Source organism: Rhinoderma darwinii, chromosome 3 (genome assembly GCF_050947455.1).
Source record: "Rhinoderma darwinii isolate aRhiDar2 chromosome 3, aRhiDar2.hap1, whole genome shotgun sequence".
Taxonomy (NCBI): domain Eukaryota; kingdom Metazoa; phylum Chordata; class Amphibia; order Anura; family Rhinodermatidae; genus Rhinoderma; species Rhinoderma darwinii.
The window spans coordinates 17,461,378-17,483,978 of record NC_134689.1 but is presented as its reverse complement, the minus strand read 5'-3'; the positions used below and the strand labels follow the sequence as shown (position 1 = coordinate 17,483,978).

The 22,601-nt window shown below is 43.1% G+C and overlaps 2 protein-coding genes across 5 annotated transcripts in view; one reads left to right on the top strand and one right to left on the bottom strand.

The window, feature by feature from the left end:
* Window positions 1-22,601, bottom strand: part of LOC142748788 (tetraspanin-11-like) — a 131,317-nt gene that overhangs the window by 79,797 nt on the left and 28,919 nt on the right. Inside the window, exon 1 of one of the 3 annotated variants that reach the window (XM_075856054.1) lies at window positions 10,060-10,696. The exons of the other annotated variants lie outside the window; for them this stretch is intronic. The gene's annotated coding sequence lies outside the window, so the exon portion shown is untranslated. Of the gene's footprint in view, window positions 1-10,059; window positions 10,697-22,601 lie in introns of those variants that run through there. 3 annotated transcript variants of the gene reach the window in all.
* LOC142750866 (protein kinase C delta type-like) lies at window positions 17,078-22,596 on the top strand. 2 transcript variants are annotated; one of them, XM_075859843.1, is made up of 4 exons: window positions 17,078-18,142; window positions 19,930-21,823; window positions 21,949-21,989; window positions 22,489-22,596. In XM_075859843.1, exon 2 carries the CDS (start codon window positions 20,564-20,566, stop codon window positions 21,356-21,358), a length of 795 nt encoding a protein of 264 aa, XP_075715958.1. In that variant the 5' UTR covers window positions 17,078-18,142; window positions 19,930-20,563; the 3' UTR covers window positions 21,359-21,823; window positions 21,949-21,989; window positions 22,489-22,596. The 2 variants fall into 2 exon arrangements, with proteins under 2 accessions (XP_075715958.1, XP_075715960.1); XM_075859845.1 differs by lacking the exon at window positions 17,078-18,142 and having other exon boundaries at window positions 19,857-21,823.

The following is a 22,601-nucleotide window of genomic DNA, read 5'->3' as shown; positions in this document are numbered from 1 at the left end:
ATCTGCCACATAAGAGGACACCAGTATTATAATTGGCACATGGTTGTTGGGTGGCAGACTTTGTTACAGATTTTGTATTTAGGCGCAAGAATTTAAAGTTTAATTTCTGTCTAAAGGAAAATGCGCTACCCACTGCTCATCTGATAATAGCTTCTCTACTGGCCACAAGAGGGGAATATATGCATACGGTATATTTGTTTTTACTCTTCTCTTCTCAACACAATCTCCATTGTTAAAATGTAATGATTTAATGTAACCTGCAAAATCCACTTAACTAATTTAAGCCAGAAACACTGCCAATAAGGCACTTCTATAATAACCTCATGCTCCGATCTCCTCCTGCCAATAAGCAGTAAGTACCCGGCGCTGGATCAATACAGAAAAGAAAATTGATTTTTTTTGGTCACAGGAAAACCCTACAGGTATCTGAGAGCTTTTATATTAGTCCACAAGAGGTTTGATCAAGTCCCATTTCTTGCTACTGTAAATGTTTTTTCTCTAGGTAGTATAAAGCACCTTACTATAAATTAGTTATTGGCGGGAAGGATGAAAATGTGGAAGAGGGATGCCATTAATATTAATCATTTATTAGTGTCTGATTACAGGCAACCTATTTCAATTAGGAGTCGGTGTGGCGATCAGCTGATCACCACGGATCTGGCTCATGAGAACCCCCGTGAAACAGCTATTTCTGCCTGGGAAACCTTCAGCCAGTCAGATATTTTCCCTGCAGTGGCCACTGCAGTAGAAATGTAGTATTACATGACGGCCACTCAAATGAATGGTTGTCCATGTATTACAGGGATGGCTTGAGTCCGCCAGAGTGGGAGACACCGTTTTTGCTCATAGAGGGGAATCCCTTTCTATGATGTCCATATGTCCTGATATGGCATATGGACAGGGTTGTCTTAATGAGACAACGCCTTTAAATTCCTAAATATTTGTACAAATGCTCGGTTGAAGATCATCCACTTGGAAACCCTTCTGTTAGTGGGAGCTCCAATTTTGTATCTCTTGTCTTGTTGATGTGCATACAGGACTACAAATGGTAAATTACCTATAGTGAGAATAATGGCATATATTTCAATGAGGAAACGTGATTCAATGAAACCTTGACCCCAAGTTAAAGGAGTTTACTAATAGAAAATGATACATTGTTATAGGGTCTATTGGGGAAGGTTTACTTGAAGGCAAATGTGATGGTCTTATGCCTATATTCAGGTTTGAACATTTTTAGCCCAGTTTAGTTAAATGGGGCTGAGGTGCAATACCAGACACAGCCTTTAAATGAGAGTGGCACTGTTTCAGGAAGAATGCCAGATTTTTCTAATTTCAAAAACTCCTTTTAAGTGAAAACATGTACATCTTCTGTATTTGAGGCTTAGAATCAGTTGCATACACTCAGGTGCTAATGCGTGCTAATCTTTATTAGTACAATTCCTCTTTAAGTGAGATTGGGATGGTTATAATTCTGTATATAGAATATTCTGATGCTCAAAAATAAACTGAAATGAATTATTGCATAGAGAGATGTAGGGAGTAACTTAGTCATGATTGGAAAAAATCTTTGTTCATATGCAGGAGCAGTGAGTGAAAACAAAGAGAATCTCTCTTGGACTGGAGGTCCTAGCACCTTTATGTATTACATGGATAGTCCATTGATTTCAATGGGCACTGCGTAATACTTTATATTTCCTGTGGTGGCACTGCAGGGTAATTAAGTACTTGCTTCTTCCCAGGATTGCAGCTGATCTCTGATCCCAGCAGCAAGACTCCCTGTGATCCTACTAATCAAAAGGCAAGGTCCAAAACATGCAACCCCTTTAAAAAAATATAATGCAGTCCAGAAATAATAATCCACATGAATAATAATCCACATGAATAATTTAGGGCAATGTATCTTTAAAAAGGCACCGCTTGTTTTTGAGATGAAGTGGACTCATTACACTTATATTAAATATGTGTCTGTGCTGTTTAGCTCTTTAGTATTCTTGCCTTGTTATATCATGTTTTAGCACAAGATTCCTAAGGGAAAGTGACATGGGCCAGGGGTACACAGGGGGAGAGCAATTAAATTTTATTTTAATAGGGGAACTGAATACATTGACCTGAAAAAAATATCATACTCAACTTTATAGCACTGACTTTTTTTTTTTTTTTTTGCTAAATGAACTTACTAAACTTTTAAAATACTTTATGGTTGGATTTTTATATTTGCTGACAGTGGCAAGCTTATTTTAAAGGAAAAAGGTAATGGGTCCACACAGGCAGTGGAGTGATTCCTGCTATCATGCAGCCAGACAAAATGAACCGCCACCAAAACAATCAATGCTATGAATTTCAATGAATACTTGGTCATGCCAAGAATTAAAGGGGTATTTCTTTACCAGATTGAATCTGGTCGTGCAACATTTTGGCTCAGCAGCTTTTCTCAAGTGCGTAAGAAAGGCTGCTGAGACGAAACGTTGCCCAACCGGATTAAAGTCACCCTACTTTTGCATCAAGACGTGAATGCAGTCTATTACTCTGTTGGTGGATATTTTGCCGGGCCCAGTTGGACGGAGCTCTCTTTTTTTTTTTACTTGCACCATGCATACTATTGGGACTTAGGCTTTAGATGCTGTCTTTATAGTTCATTTTGCACTATTGAAATGAATGGAGAGGAGGCCGCGATTGTGTTAGGGAGTTACGGAAATACATATATATATATATACACCGCATTCCAAATTATTATGCAAATGTTATTTTTCGCTGATTTTCCTAAATAGTCGATGCAAATGACAGTCAGTATAATCTTCAAGCCATCAACCGTTGGAGTATAATGCAAATTTTATTGAACAAATCTCCTAATGATAATTAGGATAATATTGTTTTTGTTAGAAGTAAAAAACTCAAAATGCACTGTTTCACATTATTATGCACAACAGAGATCAAAACATTTTAAAGGTTGTAAAGAGAACTAAAATGGTCATTTGTTGAATTTGCAGCATCAGGAGGTCATATTTACAGAAATCAAAAGCTCTTTCAATCAAAAAAGACTTAACAGGCCAAGTTACATGTTAACATAGGACCCCTTCTCTGATATCACCTTCACAATTCTTGCATCCATTGAATTTGTGAGTATTTGGACAGTTTCTGCTTGAATATCTTTGCAGGATGTCAGAATAGCCTCCCAGAGCTTCTGTTTTGATGTGAACTGCCTCCCACCCTCATAGATATTTTGCTTGAGGATGCTCCAAAGGTTCCCAATAGGGTTGAGGTCAGGGGAACATGGGGGCCACACCATGAGTTTCTCTCCTTTTATGCCCATAGCAGCGAATGACACAGAGGTATTCTTTGCAGCATGAGATGGTGCATTGTCATGCATGAAGATAATTTTGCTACGGAAGGCACGGTTCTTCTTTTTGTACCAAAGAAAGTGGTCAGTCATAAACTCTACATACTTTGCAGAGGTCATTTTCACACCGTCAGGGACCCTAAAGGGGCCTACCAGCTCTCTCCCCATGATTCCAGCCCAAAACATGACTCCGCCACCTCCTTGCTGACGTCGCAGCCTTGTTGGGACATGGTGGCCATTCACCAACCATCCACTACTCCATCCATCTAGACCATCAATGGTTGCACGGCACTCATCAGTAAACAACACGGTTTGAAAATTAGTCTTCATGGATTTCTGAGCCCACTGCAACCGTTTCTGCTTGTGAGCATTGTTTAGGGGTGGCCGAATAATAGCTTTATGCACACTTGCAAACCTCTGGAGGATCCTACACCTTGAGGTTTGCGGGATTCCAGAGGCACCAGCGGCTTCAAATACCTGTTTGCTGCTTTGCAATGGCATTTTTAGCAGCTGCTCTCCTAATCCTATTAATTTGTCTGGCAGAAACCTTCCTCATTATGCCTTTATCTGAACGAACCCGTCTGTGCTCTGAATCAGCCACAAATCTTTTCACAGTACGATGATCACGCTTAAGTTTTCTTGAAATATCCAATGTTTTCATACCTTGTCCAAGGTATTGCACTATTTCACGCTTTTCGGCAGCAGAGAGTTCCTTTTTCTTTCCCATATTGCTTGAAACCTGTGGCCTGCTTAATAATGTGGAAAGTCCTTCTTAAGTAGTTTTCCTTTGATTGGGCACACCTGGCAAACTAATTATCACAGGTGTCTGAGATTGATTACAATGATCCAAAGAGCCCTAAGACACAATACCATCCATGAGTTTAATTGAAAAACTAATAATTAAATGTTTATGACACTTAAATCCAATGTGAAAAATAATTTGGAACACGGTGTATAATACATTTGAGACATATCGCTTTTCCTACATCAGATTACTGTCGTAAAAATTACACTTTCCAGAATTCAATCGATGTGCGAACATTGAGCCAGTAAGGAATTCTGGGAGATTTCAGCTCTGAAGACTGCAGAATTGTAAATACAGCTTTGGACTATAACCCCTTAATGACCGCCGATACGCCTTCTCACGGTGGTCATTAGTGGGCTTTAGTCTGCTGCAATGGCCTTTTCACGGCGCTGCATCAGAATAAATAAACAGAGCAGAGAGCCGTTAAATCTCCTTGCTCTCGGCTACCAGAGGTAGCTGAGGGCTGGGGGCGTCCCTGCTTGAACAGATGAGATCGATATCAGTATCGATCTCACCCGTTTAACCCTTCAGATGCGGCGCTCAATAGCGAGCGCCCGCATCTGAGTGGTTTTGGAGAGAGGGAGGGGGCTCCCTCTCATCCTACCGACACCCAGCGATAAAATTACCTAGTGTCTGTGTCTCTGATGGCAGCCGGGGGCCTAATAAAGGCCCCCAGGTCTGCCTGTAGTGAATGCCTGCTAGATCATGCCAGAGATAGGCAGTAATACGCTCAATACAAAAGTATTGCAGTGTAATATGCGATCATCCGATCGCTTTTATAATAAAGTCCCCTAGTAGGACTAGTAAAAAAGTAAAAAAAAAGCTTAATAAAGTTCATTTAAAAAATGTAAAAAAAAAATGAAAAACCCACTTTTTCCCCTTACAAAATGCTTTACTATTAAAAAAACAAAATAAAGCAAAAAAGTTACACATATTTGGTATCGCCGCGTCCTTAACTAACCCAACTATAAAGCTATTACATTATTTAACACGCATGGTGAACGCCGTAAAAAAATAAAATAAAAAACCATGGAAAAAATTTCTGTGAATCCTGACAAAAAATGTGATAAAAAGTGATCAAAAACAAATAATGACAAAAACAAATAATTTAGAAAAAAATTTGTTTTTACTGTGTAAGTAGTAAAACATACAAAATCTATACAAATTTGGTATCGTTGCAATCATAACAACCCGCGGAATAAAGTTATTGTGTTATTTATATCACACGGTAAACGGCGTAGATTTAGGACGCAAAAAAAGAGTGGCAAAATTTCAGTTTTTTTCTATCCCCCCACAAAAAAAGTTAATAAAAGTTAATCAATAAATAATATGTACCCCAAAAGTGTGCTATTAAAAAATACAACTTGTCCCGCAAAAAACAAGACCTTATACAGCTATGTCGACGCAAAAATAAAAAAGTTATAGCTCTTCGAAAGTGACGATGGAAAAACGTAAATAATGGCTTGGTCATTAGGGCCCAGAATGCGAGCAGGGGGAAGGGGTTAATAATGGCTGTCCCAGAATCAGTACAAGAAAGAGAATAAAATGGGGCAAATTTACTATTGGTGTTGCGCCAGAATTCTGGCCTAAGTTGTGGCTTTTATTCTCTTTCTTTTGATTTGCGCTAAAAAAAACAGATGTTTGCGCTTCACTAGACACTTTTCAAAAGTATCTAGAAAAGGGTGAGTTGCTTAGTCATTTAATTGTCCACTCACGATACACTTTCATCACAGCAGCACGCGGACACTTTACAAACTGCGCTGTGTGAGAAATACCGCCACCCTTGGCCCGAAAGCCAATAATCGTCCCTTTTTTCAACTCTGATAAATCGCCCCTTTTACCCATGGCAACAACGACTGATATGTGTTCAGACAGCCTATCGCACACCATATATATCCACCAAGCCCACCCACCACACATCACTGCCTTCATGGGCTACGCGCTGCCGACGTGGAAAGTAGGAGGTGGTCATAATAATGTGACTTGACTGTGTGTATATATATATATATATCTTATCTACCTATCTCATAACTCTTTCTATCTGTCCTTTCTCTATCTATCTATCTATCTATCTATCTATCTATCTATCTATCTATCTATCTATCTATCTATCTATCTATCTATCATCTCATATACACAGTTGAGTCACATTATTATGACCACCTCCTACTTTCAACGTCGGCAGCGCGTAGCCCATGGCCCTTTCGGTCCAGGGTCGGCATTATTTCTCACACAGCGCAGTTTGTGAACTGTTCGCCTGCTGCTGTGGTGAAAGTGTATCGTGAGTGGACAAATGGCACCATTGGGAATAATCGACGTGGAAACTGCGCAGCACCACGTGCCATTGAAGTGAGAGGTGAACGTCGGCTATGAAGGTACGAGAGGGCCGAACAACACGCTACAGTGGAGCAGCTCACTGTGAAAATCAACGAGGGGGCTACCAGACGTGCGTCTAAAACTACAGTTCAACGAACCCAACTGCGTATGGGCGGATGGTCACTGCTCCTATGCTAACAAAGGTGCAGCGGAAAAAAAGCTTCAATTTGCCCAGCAGTATCGGAATTAGACCACCTATGATTGGTAAAGGGTATTCTTCTCCGATGAGTCACATTTTCTGCTTCATCAAACAGATGGACGTTGGTGTGTCAGGCGAGAAACATAAGTAAACAAACACCCTGCAACGATTGGTGGAAGAACACGAGCTGGTGGCAGCAGCGTTATGGTCTGGGGAATCTTTTCATGGCATTCTCTGGGCCACTCATCCATCGGGAAGGCTCTGAACCGGGTATGAATCCATCGTTGTAGATCACGTCCCCCCATACATGCTGTTTGTCCTCCCTGGGGCAAATGGAATCTTCCAACAAGACAATGCGACACGTCACACGGCTAGAAATGTCCGAAAGTAGTTGGAAGAGCACGACCAAGACTCCCAAGTACTTCCTTGGCCCCCTAATTCACCAGACTTGAACCCAATTGAGCATCTGTGGGACCTCGATCGTCTTGTTCGCTCTATGGATCCCCCCCACGCACCCTCCAGTAAATGTGGGATGTTCTGCAGTCAGCATGGCCCAGATACCTGAGACCACCGACCAGCACCTCATTCAGTCATCTATCTATCTATCTATCTATCTATCTATCTATCTATCTATCTATCTATCTATCTATCTATCTATCTATCTATCTCATGTATGTATGTATGTATGTCTGTCTGTCTATCATCTCATATATACATATATATTTACATACACACTGTATATATATATACTGTATATATACTGTATATATACTATATATAATATATATATATGTATCATATATCCATCTAATATCTTTTTCTTTCTTTCTCTATCTAGTGAACATCAAATATACATCTCATTTTCATTAAATGTAACTACATTTTCTACATCAGATTAATAAACCTTGTAATATTTGTGTCGATCAATAACATTGAACATTTTTAAATAAAAAAAACCGAGGATGCGGGATCCCTGACTCATAATGAACATGTATTAGATTAATATTTATTTCTGTATGAGACATCTGTCATATTTCTTGTGTTCCTCTGGTAGTCATCTCCGGCATCGCACCGCCAACAGACACAGTTTATTTTAGGCATTCCTAATTTAAAAACTTAATTACATTTATAATAGAAAATATAAATCCACGTTTATTAAGCAGCAGCAATTGAAAACATTTTTTGTGCAACGAGAGTCTCTGGCAAATTAAAATATTTGATAATTAATTTGAGACTTTAAGAATCATTAATGGCACTAATAGCGTCTGTGGAAAATGTATGTTTGAATAAAAGCCAAATGTGATCCAAAGCAGATAAATTCATATGTTATATAATGATTTTGAGAAACAAATACCAGGAATGTAAGGGGACCCCATAAAAAGAGGAGACCCTAGAAAAGCCGAAGGAAGAGTCTGGGGTCTGTAGTAACTTGGGGTCCTCTGAGTGTGGGGTCTGAAATAATTTTGGAGTATCTAAGTCTAAAGTTTTAATTCACTTTGGAAACCCTAAGTCTAGGATCTGAAATAATTTTGGGGTCTGAAATTATTTTGGTTGTATATCTTGCACTATCATGGATTACGGCTTCCAAATGTTAATGCAGGAAGGGGTAATGACGAGGCCGAGAAGGGCATAATGTGGTCCGGGTTAAGTGCATTAAGACAGGTCGAGGAATTCCAAGGTGACTCACAAAATTCTTTAGAATTACAGTAGGGGGTACATTATTCATTATGATACACGTAGAGGCACAGGACTGTCTTAAAGCGACAGGCAACACTGCATGCCAGTCAATAAGTGGTCAGTACTGGGGAAGGACGGTCCTGCATAATCCATCTGTGACAGACTGCTACGGCAGCAAGAGATAAGCAGCGTCTGTAGCGCTGCTCGTCTCTGTATAATCATCAGGTTATGACATCAGAATGTGATGTTTATATCAATATTATCTACAGACATGTCAATGGAAATTTCCATTGTTCTTTTCATCATGTAGCCATAGTCAAATACAGAATAAGGGAAAGTTAATCGAATAAAAGAAGGAATTCTACGATGGTAAATGTTTCAGATACCACTTTAAAAAGTGACATCTAGGCACGTGGCTAAACGTTTGCTAGGTAGACAAGATAGTCATTTTCTAAAGAATAACCCAGTCATGTTTTAGTCTTGTCATGTTTTCAATTGGGGCAAATGCTAACATGTGGTTATGAACACATGGAAGAGCATTATACCATAGACATGTATGATATATATATACGGTTTACTACACTCAGATGGTATGGCTGGTGATTATATGCCCAAAAGTGGCAGTTGGGCCACCTTAAGACATAGCTGATGACATCACAATGCCTGAGGTTGGCAGCTGGGCCACCTTAAGACATAGCTGATGACATCACAATGCCAGAGGTTGGCAGCTGGGCCACCTTAAGACATAGCTGATGACATCACAATGCCTGAGGTTGGCAGCTGGGCCACCTTAAGACATAGCTGATGACATCACAATGCCTGAGGTTGGCAGCTGGGCCACCTTAAGACATAGCTGATGACATCACAATGCCTGAGGTTGGCAGCTGGGCCACCTTAAGACATAGCTGATGACATCACAATGCCAGAGGTTGGCAGCTGGGCCACCTTAAGACATAGCTGATGACATCACAATGCCTGAGGTTGGCAGCTGGGCCACCTTAAGACATAGCTGATGACATCACAATGCCTGAGGTTGGCAGCTGGGCCACCTTAAGACATAGCTGATGACATCACAATGCCTGAGGTTGGCAGCTGGGCCACCTTAAGACATAGCTGATGACATCACAATGCCTAAAGGTCACAGGTGGGCTACCTTAATACATAGCTGATGACATCACAATGCCCCATGCGCTCATCTATACAGGTGCACTGGCCAGAAACATTGCATTTGCATGCTGCGAGTTAGCAGAGATACATGTGAGTGCTCCTGGACAATTTTTGGATTGTTCTTTCTATTGCGATTACCGTGTTTGACACAAAATGAAGAGGAAGAAGGAAGAAGGAGGAGAAAGAGGGAAGGAGAGTGAGGGGAGTAAAGAAGGCGAGGGGACCAAGAAGACTAAAATGGAGAATACCGGACTTACAGCTAAGAGTGCAGCAACCACGAGGAAGAGCTTCCCAGGAGGATGGGAGCAGTAGTGAAGTGCACGGTGTATGGCCTGAGGTATCTGTAGGAATCTCTACCTCTCCTCCCTCGCTCCTTCTCGGGCTGGCACAGTGACAGGGGGGCTGCACTATGGATGATGGTGGTGATAGTCTTTTCCCCCGTAGCAACTCCCGTGATGGTGGTAGTAGTATGTGTGCGCCTGGCAAGGTGGTATGTGGGGTGCCCTTGATGTTATGCAGTGCAGGGACCAGACGACACAGGGGATTTGAATAACTCACATTTACTGAAGAACTTTATACAGTCTTCCAAAATGGAGGCACGTTATCTTCTGTCCACTTCAGCAGTTGAGGGGAAGAAGGGACCAGTGGGTGACCAATGAGGGTTTCAATTGTCCAGCTATATCTAGAAATCATTCACTTTTCCAGCAGCGTGTGTAATAAATGAACTCACTTTTCTCAGTGATGAGGGTTGTAGTTGAGTGACTTGATAGACACTTCTTATATTAATTGTGGCGTGCGGCAGAACCGGTAACAGCGCCAGCAGGAGTTCTGAGGCCCAATATTATATAGACTTCTCCTCAGAAACAAACAGACAGCTTTTCAGCTAAATAATACTTGCTGTGGTGATGATAGAGATGATATGCTGGTTACAATCTCCTTACTGTTCCTCCTCTTGCATTGGGCTGCAGGTGCTGAGACCTGTTGCCAGTTGAAAGGATTGTATTAATCTGCTGTGTCAGAGCAGCTAGCAGACATGTCTGTCTCCTCACAGACACGACCCGACTCCTCTGTGTAGACTGTGAGACAGAGTCAGAGTGAGGCTCTCGGGCTGTAGCCAGGCTCCACCCCCTTTTCAAACAATGCTAGATGTACAATGCACCCTCTAGTGGCTCCCCACTGATACCTTCATCCTTCTCTTCAGCTGGTGAACAGCACACTGTGTGAAAAATAATAAAGACATGTAAAACACATACAATGCATGACATACAAATAACAGGGAACCAGAAGGGTATCTTCTGGGATGCTGCATACTCCCGGACTTAAGACAAGACGTCCTCGTCGTTTTCTTGGATATGAACAGCCTAAAAGATGTAAAAAGGGTTAACATGAAATGCAAACATCTTAATAACATTGTATTCCTGTATTCTTGACTCTCGAAGGGGGAATAGGGGCGAAGAGTTCTTCTGTAACAGTTGGAAGAGGAGGGGCAGAAGTCTCAAGTCAAGATGAGCGGCAGTGTCCAACAGTTTATGGCACTTAGGATATGAGGGGCTCTGGTACGTCAGAGTCTATGGGGATATTCCCTCTTGAACGTAACAAGGGTTGGTAGGCTTCGGCCTAACTTGGATAGGAATAAATGAAGAAATGAAGAAGGGGCTCTTGAACATAAGAGTCTTTCTTGTTCCCTACTTGCAATTATATTCAATCCCTATAGCGAACTGGTTTCACTCCTTTAGTGGTTCTCTCTGATCTCCTGACAGGTTCAGGTACAACAACAGCAGGTACATGATGTGATCTGTCCTCTGTGTGAGTTGTAGACACTGTAGTTGTAGGATCAGGTGCAAGGAATGACAAAATTGGGGTAAACCACCAACTCAGTGGGTTCTTTATGTCCAAGTGTGGCTCTTGAGTTGAGGACTCAGTAGTTGTTGCTTCAATAGCTTCAGTTACTTCTGGTAGATCAATTGCAACTGGTTCTTCAATTGATATTTCCTGTTCAATGGTAGGCAACTGTTGATCTTGTAGGCACAGTTTAAGCCTGTTACGGTGGACAATTTGCGGTTGTTTACCATCTCTTTGGATCTCATAGATATCTGTTCCTTGGTATGGGACAGCCTTGATGGTATAAGGGATTCTTTCCCACTTAGTGTCCAATTTGCTGGTTCTTTGAAAGTTTTTCAACCAGACAAGGTCTCCAACTTGAAAGGGTTTAGCATTAGCATGTTGGTCATAATCCTGTTGTTGCTTCTTTCTCGCTTCTTCCATCCTGGCTTCAACAATTTCATTTGCATCAGCCATGCGTCTTTGGTGTTCACTCACCCACTCTGTGGTTGGTAGAGGGTTCAAGTCATCTGGAACGGACACATTCAATGAAATGTCTGAAGGCAGCTTTCCTTGTCTTCCGAACAATAGGAAGTATGGGGTGTAACCTGTGGAGGCTTGCATAGTGTTGTTGTAGATGTACACCAACTCAGGCAAATGATTTGGCCAGACAGCTCTCTGATGAGGCGGTAAAGTTCTGAGCATCTCAATCAGAATCTGGTTCATCTTCTCACACAACCCATTTCCTTGGGGATGGTAAGCGGTTGTTCTTAGTTTCTTACAGTTGTACAGCTGACAAAGTTCCTGAAATAGTTGGGATTCAAATGCAGAACCTCTATCTGTCAAGATCTTCTCAGGACAGCCATAGGGTAGAAGGAACGTTTTTAGGAAGACTGCAGCGGTGGTCTTTGCTGTCAAGTCCTTTACTGGTACTGCGACTGTGAATTTGGTGTAATGGTCGATGATGGTCATGGCATAAGTGTATCCTGTTCTACTTGGTTCCATTTTCACATGGTCGATGGCCACGATCTCCAGCGGTCGATGACTCACGATAGGATGCAGAGGGGCCTTTTGGTTTGGCTTCTCTCCTCTTGCTAAGGCACAAGCAGTACATTCTTGACACCATTTCTCGACATCACCTCTAATTCCGATCCAATAGAATCTTCTGCGAATTGTAGCTTCTGTCTTTTGAACTCCAAAGTGTCCAGACTTGTTGTGGTATGCCTCAAGGACAACTTTGGCATCTCTCCTTGGGATGACAATTTGGTGCAGCCGATTACTGGTGATGGGATCCAGCACTCTCCTCAGCAGCAGACCATTCTCTTCAAAGAGACGTTTCCTTTGTCTCCAAAGGCGAAGTAGTTCTGGGTCTGTGTTGCCTCGGCGGATTCTAATGGGTATTTTTTTGGTATCCAGGTAGTCTAGGATATCTCCAATCACTCTGCTCTCAGCTTGCAACAGGGCCCATTGTTCTTGTTCTGGTGACTGCTTCTTGGCCTGTTGGGAAGAACAATGTACCTGGGTTTTGTTGTTGATAGCATCAGGATCTGCAAAGCGGTTGTAGAATGCAGGCATCTCTACTTCCTCTTTGTGGTTGTCATCATCAGGATTCTCCGGGTCTTCTCCTGTAGGCAGGCGGGACAAGGCATCCGCATTGATGTTGGACTTGCCTGTTCTGTATTTGACCACGAAGTTGTAATTTGCTAATCGTGAAGCCCATCTCTGTTCTAAGGCTCCCAGCCTTGCGGTGTTCAGGTGTGCTAGCGGGTTGTTATCTGTGAAGACAGTGAAGGAAGAAGCGGCAAGGTAGTCCTTAAACTTCTCTGTGACGGCCCAGACCAATGCAAGGAACTCCAGCTTGAAGGAACTATAGTTCTGATCGTTTCTTTCAGCTCCTTTGAGTGCTCTACTTGCATAGGCGATCACTCTTTCTTTGTCTCCTTGTTGTTGGGCCAGCACTGCACCAAGTCCTTGGTTGCTTGCATCTGTGTAAAGATGGAAGGGCAGGCTGTAATCTGGGTAGCCCAGAATGGGTGGTTCAGTCAATAATCTTTTCAGTAACTGGAAGGCAATTTCTTGTTCTTCTTTCCAGTTAATGGGAATTCTCCTCTTCAAGTGTTCTTTAGGGTGCCCCCTCAAGAGTTCTTGTAGCGGTTCAGCGATGCGGGCAAAATGAGGAATGAATCTCCGGTAGTACCCGGCAAATCCGAGAAAGCTTCTTACTTCCTTCACAGTGGTAGGTGTAGGCCAACTGTGGACAGCAGCTATCTTCTCAGGATCTGGCTTTATGCCTTCTGCGCTCACTATATGTCCCAAGTACTGGACTTGAGGTTGGAGGAGGTGACACTTGGAGGGTTTGATTTTTAAGCCATTTTTGGTTAGGACCTGGAACACTTCAGCTAGATGCTTGAGATGATCTTCATAGGACTTGGAGTAGACTATGACGTCATCCAGGTATAGGAGCACAGTCTCAAAGTTCCTGTGACCTAGGCATCTTTCCATCAGCCTTTGGAATGTTCCAGGAGCATTGCACAGTCCGAAGGGCATGCAATTGAACTCGAATAAGCCCATTGAGGTGGTGAAGGCTGTCTTCTCCCTATCAGCTGGAGACATTGGTACTTGCCAGTAACCACTTGTGAGATCCAGTGTAGAGAAGTAGGCAGCTGATCCCAGGGCTGTCAGAGATTCTTCAATCCTTGGAAGAGGATAGGCATCCTTGTGGGTAATGTTATTAATTTTTCTGTAATCCACACAGAAGCGAAGGTTGCCATCTTTCTTCCTGACAAGAACTAGTGGTGCAGCCCAGGGGCTGTGACTTTCTTGGATGACTTTAGCCTCTTTCATGTCGTGGACCATCTGCTTCACGTCTTGGTATAGGGCAGGTGGTATAGGCCTGTGTCTTTCCTTAATGGGAGGATGAGTACCAGTGGGAATAGTGTGCTCAATGTCTTTTGCTCTCCCATGGTCCAGAGGATGCTTACTGAAGGCTTCATGGTTATCCTGAGCCACTTCAAGTACTCCTTGGATCTGGTAGGCAGGTGTTGTTGCAGTTCCCACATGGATTTCTCCCCACCAGGGTGTTACTGGTGCTTCTTCTGACGTCTTTAGTTGCTGTGCAGCCTGTTTAGCGGTGACAGTTGGAATGTCCACCAGGTCTTGCACACTGAGTTGGGACAGCTGTGCTACAGGGTAGTACTTCCTCAGGGTTACTGAATGGTCTCCTAAGTTGAGAAGACGGATGGGTACTTTCCCTTCGACCACAGTCACTAAACTTCGGGCAGCCATAACCATTGGATGTTCATCTAGTGGTATTGGTTCCACTAGGGCTTGGTAGTCAAGTCCTTGTAGGCCTGAACGGGCCCGACACCATAGCAGTGTTTCTGTGCCAGGTTTTAGGGTTACTGGATGGTGGTCCTTGATGCGAGCTCTGCAGATCTCTCCTCTGGCGTTGGTGAATCGCTGTTGGGCAGCCAGTACACGAATGGTCTTGTGTATTACCTTCTGGGCAGCCTGGGAAGCCGTGGGGATGGATTGTCGTAGGGCCTCTAGCATTTCTCCATAGCAGTGCTTTAGGATGTTCATTCCCAGAATTACTGTGGGTTGTCCTTGATCTTTAACTTTGATCACGAGGACTCCTTGCTGAGGTAAGTGCACTCCTCCCACTTGGACAGTAGGCTCCCAGTACCCGTGCAGAGGTAGGGACTGGCCGTTGGTAGCGATGACGTCTAACCAGGCTTCTGGAGGTTGCATCAGGATCTCGCTACTCCAGTGTTGTTCAAAGGTGGCCTGCTGGATGGTTGTCACTTGGGATCCCGTATCCAGGAGGGCAGCAAATGGTACTCCATTGATGCGGATGGTAACTTCTGGACGAGGTCCGACAAACCGTGGCAGCCATTTTGGATCTTTGGGACCTATTATTTCTCCTCCCGAGGAATGGTCCTCTGCCTCGGGAGACGTCCGTTTAACGCCCAGCATTGACGTTCTTGGTGACCTATCTTATGGCAGTGTCTGCAGGCAGGTCTCCCATGTTCATCAAAGCGATCTGTCGACGTTTTGTTGGGACTATTGCGGTAGCCCTTGCTAGGACTATTTGGATAACTGTCTCTAGATGTTGGCAGCTCACATTTTACTGGAGAGCTGGCTTCTAGATTCTCCAGTCGTTGGCAGACTTGCTCCAGGCTTTTGGCAATGAGTTTCAGTTGATCTTGGTACTGATCTCCTCCAGCTGTGATTTGAGCCTGTGTAGCCTGGTAGGTGATGGGCTTGCAAGGTGTTGGATGTGGTGCTACTGGGGCAGGTTCCTCTTCTGCCTCTTTAAGAGGGGTGGTAGCCCTGACTGTTCTTCTTCTGGGCCTTCTTTCTAGTACCTCTATGGCCAGTTCTTTAAACTCATGGAAGGTGCTGTCAGGGTTCTGGACGGACATCATTTGTAGTTGATGACTCATGGAATCTGAGGCGACTCCTTCAATGAACTGCTCCCTCAGGATTCTGTCTGCTTTTTCAGCCTCATGGGGGTCGGCTTGTATCATGGCCCTCATGGTCTCCTGTAAGGAAAGAGCAAAATTTCGGAGTGTCTCACCTGGTTGCTGAACTCTGTCCATGAACCTCATCCTGAGCTCAGAGATGGATTTGGGCTCAAAGGTGGTACGTAGCTGGACCAGGATCTGATCCACAGCCTTCTTTTGGATACGTGGCCAGGACTCCACTTCTTTTAGGGCCACATCTTGTAGTTGTCCCATTAAAATCTCTACCTTCTGTTCTTCTGGAATGGGGTAGAGGCGGAACATGGCAAGCATTTTTTTTCTAAAGTCTTTTAAGGTGTGTGGTTCACCTTTGTAGTGGGGCAGCCATGGGGCCCCTGCATAGTAGGGCATGGACAGCGGCATGATGCAGGGTGCTGCAGCAGGTGTTGTTCTTTCTGTCATGGCCGGTGTAGTGACCGTGCTGAGAACGGGCTCTTCCGTGTCACTTGAGTCCGACATTGTTACTGTCCCTTTAAATTTTTCCAATGTCTATTATTGGCGCTCCCGGACTTTTAACTGAGTCGGGGGTCTTGTTAAAGGTGCTCCCTGACTTTTTATTGGGTCCGGAGTGATGTCCAGGATGCTCCCGGGCTTTTTATTGGGCACCGGTGGTGGTACAGCAGGGGTTAACTTGATGGCCAATTGAATCGGGACTCACCGATGGTATGCTGTTGCTTCCCTCTGGGCTGTACTTTGTTACCGGGCTGTTCCGTTGCTCTCCTGTGATGTTTTTGGGAGAGTTGCTGGTTGCAGGGGATCCGCGGTGGAGGTGCCGTGCAGAGGCTTCACTCATCCAAGATGGCGGCGCCTAGCAGTTTTCGGCCGTTCCCTCTTGCCTGTGCTGGATATTGTGAGTTCCTATAATCATCCAGATGGTGGCGCTAGACTGGCGCCGCAGGTTAACCTGTCTGGAGCGGGTAAATGGAACTGTGACGCAGCAGTTTGTGAGGTAAAATGGCGGATTAACCCCTTTTGGGCTGGAACTGCCGGGAAACAGTGATTTTAACCCCTTTTGGGGCTGAAATAGTCTCTTGCAGCTGCGGTTGCAGCTTTGTACGGTGGGGACCAGGGCTTTGGGACAAAGTCTCTCTGGTTTGGGGCCCACATGAGATTTAAACGTATCCTGTTCGTGACGCCAAAGTTTATATGCAGCAACCACGAGGAAGAGCTTCCCAGGAGGATGGGAGCAGTAGTGAAGTGCACGGTGTATGGCCTGAGGTATCTGTAGGAATCTCTACCTCTCCTCCCTCGCTCCTTCTCGGGCTGGCACAGTGACAGGGGGGCTGCACTATGGATGATGGTGGTGATAGTCTTTTCCCCCGTAGCAACTCCCGTGATGGTGGTAGTAGTATGTGTGCGCCTGGCAAGGTGGTATGTGGGGTGCCCTTGATGTTATGCAGTGCAGGGACCAGACGACACAGGGGATTTGAATAACTCACATTTACTGAAGAACTTTATACAGTCTTCCAAAATGGAGGCACGTTATCTTCTGTCCACTTCAGCAGTTGAGGGGAAGAAGGGACCAGTGGGTGACCAATGAGGGTTTCAATTGTCCAGCTATATCTAGAAATCATTCACTTTTCCAGCAGCGTGTGTAATAAATGAACTCACTTTTCTCAGTGATGAGGGTTGTAGTTGAGTGACTTGATAGACACTTCTTATATTAATTGTGGCGTGCGGCAGAACCGGTAACAGCGCCAGCAGGAGTTCTGAGGCCCAATATTATATAGACTTCTCCTCAGAAACAAACAGACAGCTTTTCAGCTAAATAATACTTGCTGTGGTGATGATAGAGATGATATGCTGGTTACAATCTCCTTACTGTTCCTCCTCTTGCATTGGGCTGCAGGTGCTGAGACCTGTTGCCAGTTGAAAGGATTGTATTAATCTGCTGTGTCAGAGCAGCTAGCAGACATGTCTGTCTCCTCACAGACACGACCCGACTCCTCTGTGTAGACTGTGAGACAGAGTCAGAGTGAGGCTCTCGGGCTGTAGCCAGGCTCCACCCCCTTTTCAAACAATGCTAGATGTACAATGCACCCTCTAGTGGCTCCCCACTGATACCTTCATCCTTCTCTTCAGCTGGTGAACAGCACACTGTGTGAAAAATAATAAAGACATGTAAAACACATACAATGCATGACATACAAATAACAGGGAACCAGAAGGGTATCTTCTGGGATGCTGCAAGAGGAGCATAAAGAACTGGCTCTTAGCCATCATTGGACGGAGAAGTTCACGAGACCTCCCAGGACCCAGTAACATCAGCCTGATGGACGAGAAGATCAGGACATCAGGTAAGAACACTGAATGTACAACCAAGTTCTAGTCATATAAATCCATACAATGTCCATAGACTCCTACGGGACAAATAACCTCATAACTAGACATAGTGTGCACGCATAGCGCCCATATCTCATATCAGAGTTGGTAACCACCATACAAAAGTAGTATTTACTGAATAGTTCAGCCAAGAGGTACACAAAACTTAGTTATGGCAATAAAGGATATAATATATAATTATCGGGGTATATCGGCCTGTATAGACAGATTGATCGCTATCCCTCTAACCTACACGGATACATGCATAAAACTTACAATCTTTTTTGTTCTCATGTTTTTAATTCTTTGGTAATTTGGTTATATATCCCAAAGCTGCATGATTCTTTGTGAATGATCATTTCTTGCTACCTCATGGGCAGAACCGAAAACAAGTCTGTGCAGCATAGACAAGCTTTCTATTGTACAGAAAATAGACATGTGCACTTACTATAATAGAGTTTGGTTTACTTTGGTTTACAGAGGACCTATCATGGGGAAGTCATCTCTGCTTTTAATTGAAAAAAAAAAAACGTTTTGCGCCACAATAAAAATAATCTTTTAAATATGTCATTACATTTTTTTAAAAAGCAAACAAAATAATTTACAGTGCACATGTACAATAATTAAATGAGCCGTCTCACCATAGGGGTTGGCTCCAAATTTCCTGTAAGGCTGTTCCCGGCCGGCCTAGCGCACCTTCCCATAACCCCCTCCCCAGGGACATACAATATCAGAACGCAAGATCACGCTAGTCATCAAGAGATCCTGCATTTTGATACTATATTCAACCGGAGGTTAGAAATTAGAGCTATATGCACCTATCTTGGTGTCTACATTTATAATTCATAAACTCTGGCGGCATACCGTGGTGAATCGGCTTATTTACTTATTGTACATTCGCCCTGTTAATGTTATGAGAACATATAGGATTGGAAAGTGTTCTCCACCGGTATCCTGCAAATCATCAAACACAGGCCACCCATTGACAGTTCATGGATTATGATAATATATATATATAAGGGAATTGCTGAAATTCTGTAAATTATTCCTAGAAATCCATCAAAGATGAGCCTGTAATTTAATTCTAAGCCCAATGGGGGAGAATTAGAAAGACTGACTAACAAGAGAAAACTGGACATGTTGCCTGCCACTGCAACCAATCTGGGTCCAGCTTTTATTTCTTAAAGTGCTCTGGAAATATAAAAAAAAAATATTTTAAAAAAACTGCACTGTGATTGGTTGCTTTAGGCAACAAGACTTGTTTTCTATTAAAAAGTTTTGATAAATGAGGCCCAATAGGAAGAGATTTACAAAGCATAAAATGCATTAAAAGTGACATAAATGGTGTGCGTCAAATCAAATTATTTATGTGTTTTAGACACTTTTTTGCACCTTCCTCTACAGTTTTCAAGTGTCTAAAAAAGGGGGATGATTAAGGTCAATTGTAAATTGCGGCAGATTTATTAATAGTGTACAACATGTTTTTGTGCAAAATATTGATATATTACATCAGCCATGAGGTGGCGTAACTAAGAGAAGTGTTTAACATATTTTGCAAGATGAGACAAATTTATCATACAGCGTGCGCTATTGTCAGAAATTTGGCGCAGTTTCCCCCAGTCTATTCTAGTTTTATCCTGTCTTCCTTTAGGACAGAATGAATAAATCTCCCCCAGTGTCTTAATTATTGAAAACCATTGTCATTTACATTACACATAGAAAAATACTAATAAAAAAATTTTTTATTTTCTCAAACCATAAGGCAAAAAAGGGTCCAAGATCAAAGAGGAGGAAAAAGATAGGGACAAAAAGGGGACAGAAAAAAAGGAGACACAGCGTAAGAGAAAGAGGATGACAGAGGAGAAGGAACCTTCTGGAAAGAAAGCAAAGAAATCTAATGGAAAAACATCACATAGTCTGGATGAACTGGAGAAAAAAGCTGAAGAGGAACAACCTGCACCATCTAAGCAGGAGAAAGAGACACCGGCTGCACCTAAGAGAAAGAGAACAACAGACGAGAACCAGGAATCAAATAAAAAACTAAAAACATCTCTGAGATCTTCCAAAGAAAAAACATCAGGGAGTCAGGATGCAACAACCATCCTCAATGAAAAGCCTGGACCATCTCGTGAGGAGACTAGGACAGCCACTGTTCCTCTAAGCTTGAATTCCTTTACCTTCCATCGTGAACTTGTAAAGGCTCCTATGGCGAAGTAACTCTTGCAAAAGACAAAATCCGTAAAGAACTTGTCGCCATTAAAAAGACGGGCAAAAGCGATTTCACAGAACAGGGCTATACTTTCGTAGAGCGGGACATACTTGGTCTATCACACGAGAGCCGCTTTCTGATCCACGGACTTGCAGCATTCCACAGTAAGAACCACGTGTATTACGTCATGGAACTGGCCGGTGGGGGTGACCTCGATACATTTACTGAGAATAACTTTCCACTGGAATTAAACACTGTGAAGTTTATTGCAGCAGAGCTGGTTTGTGGGGTGCAATTCCTCCATAACAAAGGCATCATCCACAGGGATCTAAAGCCAAATAACGTCTTATTAACATCAGATGGACATGTGAAGATCACAGATTTTGGATTGGCAATAACAAATGTCTTTGGAAGAACAACAGACCCCTGTGGTGGAACATTAGGATATGTAGCCCCAGAAATGATCGGGTGTGAGGAATATGGACCAGGGGTCGATTGGTTTGTATTTGGAGTCATCCTCTATAACATGGTCACCAATAAAGACCCCTTTCCTGGGAACACAAAATCAGAGATCGAGGCCTCGGTCCTGAACTATGTTCCACAGTATCCAACGTCTTTATCCTCTGACACCGTGGATATTATCAAGCGGCTGCTGTGTAAGAACCAGTTTGAACGTCTGGGAGTGACAGAAAACATCCGAGAACATTTATTCTTCTCTACCACCAACTGGCAAGAAGTAGAAGCCGGACGAGCGGCACCCCCGGATATACTGGTGACTGAGTCTGTGGATCTGAATATTAGTGACATCAGGCCTGCGCCCTGTACTAGGGACCATAACACCACAATTAAAGCTAAAGATCAGAAGCTTTTCAATGAATTTAGTTTTGTGTGTCCTGAGTGGTCTGAGAACTACCCTGTCAGCCCCATCTATCCAGACACCCGGCTAAGAAGGTTCTCCTTGTCCCAGTGCCCAGTCAACTAAAGTTTCATAACAACTATAACAACACTGTGCTACTAAATATCTCCAACACCATAAAATTCACTGTGTCTCCAAGTTCTGAGAAACACCAAGGATTTGAGGAACCACCTTGTCCACCTTCTGCATCCCTGTCTAACAACCACCGCATGAAGAACTGATCATCCTTGCAGAGCTTGGAGTATAACATCATATTTACACCTACATTGTGAACAAATCTCCTTTATAGAGGTATTCCACCATCGTATCAGCTGATTGTGCTGCCTTGTCCCCATCGAGCACTGGCCTGGGTCATCATCTGATTGGCCAGCTGTCTATGCCCGAAGAGGCTCAGTCTTGTTTCCAGATAAGACAATAAAGCACACCGGACCTCCACCGAGTCCATGACAGACTTATTACCATCCTTGTACCATTCTAGGAAGGTGGAGGGTCTTGTTTCCAGGAACCTGGTATCAGAGCACAATCTATAAAGTAAGTACGGAGCATAAATCTTTGTAATTTACAAATATCTATTACTGGGATGATATTATCCCGAATTCTTATTTCGTGTTTTTATTAAGTCATTTACATTTCTTTATTTCTTTTTGACTCTTCAGGTGATTGACACATTTCGTCAGGAGTTTCCTTCCATTCAATGGTAAGTTTTACTCAATGTCTACATTTACTGAGTTTATTATTGTAAGATACTGCTCAAGAAGGGAAAGAAAACGAATGATCGGGAAAAGACTGATAATCTAGTATGAAACCAAAAACAGCCATGCCAGATTATCATAACACTAACCTGATAGTCCGGCAGGCAGTCTGATGGCCATTCAATTGGGGGGTTGATAGATCTTAATGATACATTGGATCCACCTAAAATGAATGTAATGTAATTATCTATGAGTCACTACATTACCTATCACAGGCCTCCTATGGGGCGCAGGAATGCCTGTGTCATGATGTTGTCATGTAGCGTAGACCATATTATCCAATAAATTAGTTTTTTACAGGATTGTCTAGTATAGCAAACCTCAATGTGGGATGGGCCTATGCAAATGTGCTCCTAATGGGCGTTTCTGGAAATTGTTGTGCCTCCTTCTACATAAATACATTGATACTAGAAATACTAATTTTTTACATTTCCTTTTCTTTAGATTTCCACTATCAGCGATCAGTCACCGGATATGTGCAGCAATATCATCCTCCATACATGATACCTATTCCTGTGTGCAACATAATAAACATCCTGACTTATAAACTCACATTG

Bases quoted from the DNA above. Each gene is read 5' to 3' on its own strand.
- LOC142750866 (XM_075859843.1), top strand. From the start codon at position 20,564: ATGGAACTGGCCGGTGGGGGTGACCTCGATACATTTACTGAGAATAAC.